The sequence below is a fragment of the Papio anubis genome, unplaced genomic scaffold, assembly GCF_008728515.1.
Source record: "Papio anubis isolate 15944 unplaced genomic scaffold, Panubis1.0 scaffold2513, whole genome shotgun sequence".
NCBI lineage: Eukaryota > Metazoa > Chordata > Mammalia > Primates > Cercopithecidae > Papio > Papio anubis.
Genome location: NW_022162583.1, coordinates 1 through 5,033, shown reverse-complemented (window position 1 = coordinate 5,033; position 5,033 = coordinate 1). Strand labels below are relative to the sequence as shown.

Below are 5,033 nucleotides of genomic sequence, written 5' to 3'. Positions count from 1 at the left end.
GGGCCGGGAACAGATGCGCCTCCTTTGTCCCTTGCACTCCCACCAGCGCTCAGCACCGGGGGACCTCCACCTCCCAGAGTCGTGGGAGTCGTGACCCGGGGACACGCACCCAGCCCCTTCGCCCTCCCCCGCGCGCGGGCAGCGGGAGGTCTCCCTCTACCCAACCATGGCGGGGTGGGCCCTGCCACGGTGTAGCTGAACTTCTTGGGGCGGGGGTAGTGATGGGGCGGACAGGGCGTCTGGATCCCTCTGGAGCTGGCCGCACCGCCTCGTTGTCCCCATTCCTCCCAGTGCTTGCCCTTCCCGTCGCGGAGCTCCAGGGCCTGGCGTTATCTTGCAGGACAGGCTGCACCGGCTGTGTGCAGTTGTGATGGGCACAGGCGCACCCTCAGAGGGCCAGGCCTCCTCCCCTGCCATGGGGATGTAAGATGGAGGTCCAGAGAGAGCCCCCCGGGCCCTCCCGCCAGAGCCAAGCCGGGTGGAGGCTGCCTCCGGCTCTGCCGCCTCTCCATGAGTCACTGGCCCCTGTGTGGGCTCCCGGTCCCGCAGGGAAGACCTGGCTCGTCTGCAGTGGCTCCTGGAGGAGAAGCAGGCCTAGCTGGAGCTGACCAGGCCTCCTCCCTGCAGGGCCCTCCTCCCCAGTTCAGAATGCAGCCCACAGCCACCATGGCCACAACCGCCGCCGCGGCCGCCACCACCACCACCACCACCACCACTGCCACAGTAGCCCTGACGACGTCGTGGGACAACGCCACTGGACGCCCCACGGTGGGTGCAGGGGACAGGTGGGAGGGGCTGGAGGTCGTCCAGGCCAGCAGCACCTGACCGCCCCGCCCCCGGCATGCCCGCAGGCAGAGCCAGACCCCATCCTGGACAACTACGTGCTGCTGGTGGTGGTGATGTCGCTGTTCGTGGGGGGCACGCTGGTGGTGTTGTCCGGCGTCCTGCTCCTCTGCAAGCGCTGCTGGGACGTCCACCAGCGCCTCAACAGGTGCGAGGCCCCCACCTCGGCTGGGCAGGTGCATGGTGGTTGTGGGCACCAGTCGGGTATGGGGGACCTACCTCACTGGCTTCTGAGTCACAGGGTGGGCTGTGCCTCTGGAGAGTGGGTGATGCACAGGGCCTTGGCTTGGGGCAGAGAGCCGAGACCCACTGCGGTTCTCTGGGCCCTTGGTGCCACTGGGCTCTCCCGATGTCTCTCCCAGGGCCATGGAGGAAGTGGAGAAGACCACCACCACCTATCTGGACAACGGCACCCACCCGGCCCAAGGTGAGGTGCTGGCCAGCCCAGCTGCGCGCCCGCCTGTCCATCTGCCCCTTGGCCACCCGCTGCCCCCTCGGGCCGCCTGACCGTCTGTGTCTGTCTGTCTCCCCCACCAGACTGGGCGCAGCTCGATTCCGACTCATCTCTGTTTCCTTAACGCCCAGGCGTAGGTGGGCCCAGGCGCGTGCTGAGCGAGTGAGTGTGTGAGCGGATGGACGAGTGTCCCTCGCCCCACCCGCCCGGCCGCCCGCGCCGTGGCCCCAGCCCTCCCCGTCCCGGCTGCCCGAGGAGCGGCCCTCCCGGGACCAGGCCCTTGGCGCGGCCCACCCGGGGCCCACCCTCTCCTGCCTCTTCACGCAGACCCCGACTTCCGGGGGGAGGACCCCGAGAGCCAGGATGCGGAGACTGAGCGCTTCCTGTCCACCAGCTCCACTGGCCGCCGGGTTTCCTTCAACGAGGCGGCGCTGTTCGAGCAGAGCCGCAAGACGCAGGACAAGGGCCGCCGGTAAGCAGGGTGGCGTCAGGGGGTACCCCAGGGCCTGTCTGAGGTCATGGCTGCTTGGGACAGGGGAGGAGCTGTGCGCAGAGGCTGCAGGGACCAAGGCGGAGGCCCTGAACTGGGACTGTGCGGTGGGGCGGCCTTGGCCGGCAGAGTGGATGGCAGAGCGCAGCAGCTGTGGCATCAGGCATGGGAGGTGGGCAGGCTCTGACGGCCAGATACCGTCGCAGGTACACACTGACGGAGGGGGACTTCCACCACCTGAAGAATGCCCGGCTCACACACCTGCACCTGCCGCCCCTCAAGATTGTCACCATCCATGAGTGTGACTCGGGTGAGGCCAGCTCGGCTGCCACGCCCCACCCAGCCACCTCTCCCAAGACCACCTTGGCCATCTTCCAGGTGAGCCTATGGGCAGCAGCCATCGGGGTTCCTCGGGGGATGTGGGGGCAGCCCCAGGGACTCCTGGGCCCCCATGCCCTCACTCACTCTTTTTCGGGGTGGCCCTCATCTTGGGATGGGCGAGGTGGGGTGGAGCAGGGCAGGGAGCCGAGCCCAGCATGCCCCTCACCCACCCGTGCCCCTCACCCACCCATGCTCTTTGACCTGTCACTGCTTCCTCCCCCACCTGGCTCTGTCCCACAGCCCCCGGGGAAGGCCCTCACGGGCCGCTCCGTGGGCCCCAGCTCCGCCCTGCCAGGTGATCCCTACAACTCGGCCGCGGGCGCCACTGACTTTGCGGAGATCAGCCCCTCGGCATCTAGCGACTCTGGGGAAGGCATCTCGGTGAGGGCCCCTGCGCGTCCCCCACAGTGTCCACAGCCCGGGAGGGTCCTTCCCCTCCCTGCCTCCAATCCAGGACCACCGTCAGCCTATGACCTCCCACCCACCACGGCCCTCCTTGGCCCGCCAGGTCATTGCACACGGGAGAAAGCGGGAGCCGACCGCACCGACTGCGTGTACTTACACGCAGGGGCACCCCAGGCTCCTACCTCATTGACATTCCCTAGGCGCTGGAGAGGGTGCACCACCCCTGCCCTCCCTCACCTGCAGCCCACGCCGTGGGCGAGAAAGCTCCTAGACACACACCACCTTCTCTCTCCAAACACCATGTCCAGGGATCTTCCCCGGAGGGCAGAGCACCCTTGTGTAGCGCACCCAGCCACCGAGTGCCCCTCCTCCTGCCTCTGCTCCTCTCCGAGCAGGTACCCCTCTCTGTCCCAGTGATGGGGGTCCTTGGGACTGTCTCCTAACCTAGGGCCATCTGGGGCCAGCACGCGGGGCCGGGAAGAGGTCTTAGTCTGAGCGCCATCTCTGTTCCCTGCCAGTTGGATGCCGGTACCAGGAGCACCAAGGCTGGAGGGCCCGGGGCTGCAGCAGGACCTGGGGAGGTGGGCCCGGGATCCGGGACGGGTACCGTTCTGCAGTTCCTCACCCGCCTGCGCCGCCACGCCAGCCTGGACGGGGCCAGCCCCTACTTCAAGGTCAAGAAGTGGAAGCTGGAGCCCAGCCAGCGGGCGGCCAGTCTGGACACGAGAGGTGAGCTGTGGCACCTGGTGGAGAGTGGCCCCTGCGGGCTTGGTGGTGGCTGCCAGGGGCTGCCCTGGACATCCAGGAGCAGGAGGTTGTGGGCTGGGTGGGGAGCCAATGCTCTGGGGCCTGGCCCTGCCCAGTCTGCCAGCGGGCATCCTGCCTGAGGTTCTGCAGGCCGCTGGGAGGGCTGAGTGTGTGGGCAGCTTGAGCCAGACCCACTTAGCTCCAGTGCCCTGTGTGGGAGGGCTTTGCGTGCCCTGACTCCTCTCAGGTCATTGGGGCACCCAGGATGAGGTGGTAAAGGAGGGTGTCAGGGGGCCACCTGGTCACTGTGCAGCGTAGAGGGTGGGGCCTGCGGCCTGCATCCCCTCCCGGCCACGCTGGGCTCTCATCCCTGGGAATGTGAGCGGAAGGTGAGTTCTCCAGGAGCCCCTCCCTTGCCCGCTGGCCAGAGCATCAGCTGATGTGTGACCCTGGCCAAGGCCCTCTGCCGGTCTGGGCTCTGGCTTCCTCTGACACGAAGTAAGTGTTGGACTGCGCCAGGGGTCAGCAGACATTTCCCGTCAGGCCCCAGATGGTGGCATTCGTGGGGTTATGGTCGGAGAGGCTGTCTCCACAACTCAGTGCTGCTGTTGAGGTGAGGAAGCAGCAGGAGGCACTGCGGGACGAATGCACGTGTCTGTGTGCCAGAAAAACTTACAGAAGCTGGGGGTGGGGGCGGCGCTTTGCCCTCTGGGCTGTAGCACATAGATCTCTGTAGTCCTTGAATTCTGCAGGCCTTGGGTCAGGCAGGATCCTGGAGACGGGGCTGCCTTTTCTGGGCTTGGGGCAGGAGTGTGTGGCGGGAGCAGAGGGGTCCCATCCGTAGCTCCGGCAGCAGGGCTAGGGCAGGCCAGAGGGGCTGGGGCCCTGCTCTGCCTTGTGGAGGGGGTGGCAGGTCCAGTTGTCAGGTGAGGCCGGGACAGGGGACAAACGCAGAGAGAAGGTGCTGTCAGTGTGACAGAGGACACGCCATCAGACAGTGGGAGACCCCGTATTGGGGCCTGGCTCCAGCCAGCAGGGGTGGGGTGAGTTCTCCCAACCCCCACCCCAAGGTGGCTAGGGGCCAGAGAGGGGAAGGCCTTCTCTGGCTGCCCCAGTCCCGCTGAGAGAATCCAGATCTTGAGATGAATGGAGCCCTGGTGGCAACTAGAGACATTTAGAGTCCAATGTGCTTGCAGCACAACCCACAACCTATTTGCTGGGTAACTGCCTCCCTGCCCCTGGGGCCTGCCCACTCAAGCTTCGCTGGGGAGGCTGTTGGGAGAAGGGGGCCGAGGCAGGGGTGGGGCAGTCCCCCAGCGTTCCCCAGACCAGGGTGGAGCTGGCAGGAGAGGGCACCGCTCTCCCTCTCCTCATTAGTCCCCACCAAACCTGTATGTGACTCTCTCATGCCTTCCATAGTTTGAGCCAGGCTGTGCAGGCCACCAGGTGTCCAGGACACGTCCTTATGAGTGGCCACACATTGACCAGGGCTGCCCTGGGGCACTACCAGTGCCTGAGGCCCTTCTACTCACTTGCTTCCTGGCCCTGCCCTGCCCAGGCTCTCTGGTCCTAGCATGTCTGCCCTCCGTGCCTCAGTTTCCTCACCTGTACTCCAGAGTGTACATACAGCCACTGTCCACACCCACCTGGCCTGGGGAGATGCCACCTGGGGTCTGGCCCAAACCAGGGCCCACTTCTCTGTGCGTGTGTGTG

At 66.5% G+C, this 5,033-nt stretch overlaps 1 protein-coding gene across 1 annotated transcript; it reads left to right on the top strand.

Moving 5' to 3' along the window:
• Window positions 1–17: 17 nt before the first annotated feature.
• Window positions 18–5,027, top strand: CBARP (CACN subunit beta associated regulatory protein). The gene is made up of 7 exons (XM_031661801.1): window positions 18–768; window positions 852–991; window positions 1,206–1,270; window positions 1,625–1,769; window positions 1,994–2,165; window positions 2,409–2,549; window positions 3,092–5,027. The coding sequence occupies exons 1-7, from the start codon at window positions 511–513 to the stop codon at window positions 3,458–3,460; spliced, it is 1,290 nt and encodes a 429-aa protein (XP_031517661.1). The 5' UTR covers window positions 18–510; the 3' UTR covers window positions 3,461–5,027.
• Window positions 5,028–5,033: the final 6 nt, after the last annotated feature.

Bases quoted from the DNA above. Each gene is read 5' to 3' on its own strand.
- CBARP (XM_031661801.1), top strand. From the start codon at position 511: ATGAGTCACTGGCCCCTGTGTGGGCTCCCGGTCCCGCAGGGAAGACCT. The intron at 1,770-1,993 runs GTAAGCAGGGTG...ATACCGTCGCAG, and splicing joins ACGCAGGACAAGGGCCGCCG to GTACACACTGACGGAGGGGG. The intron at 2,166-2,408 runs GTGAGCCTATGG...TCTGTCCCACAG, and splicing joins CCACCTTGGCCATCTTCCAG to CCCCCGGGGAAGGCCCTCAC.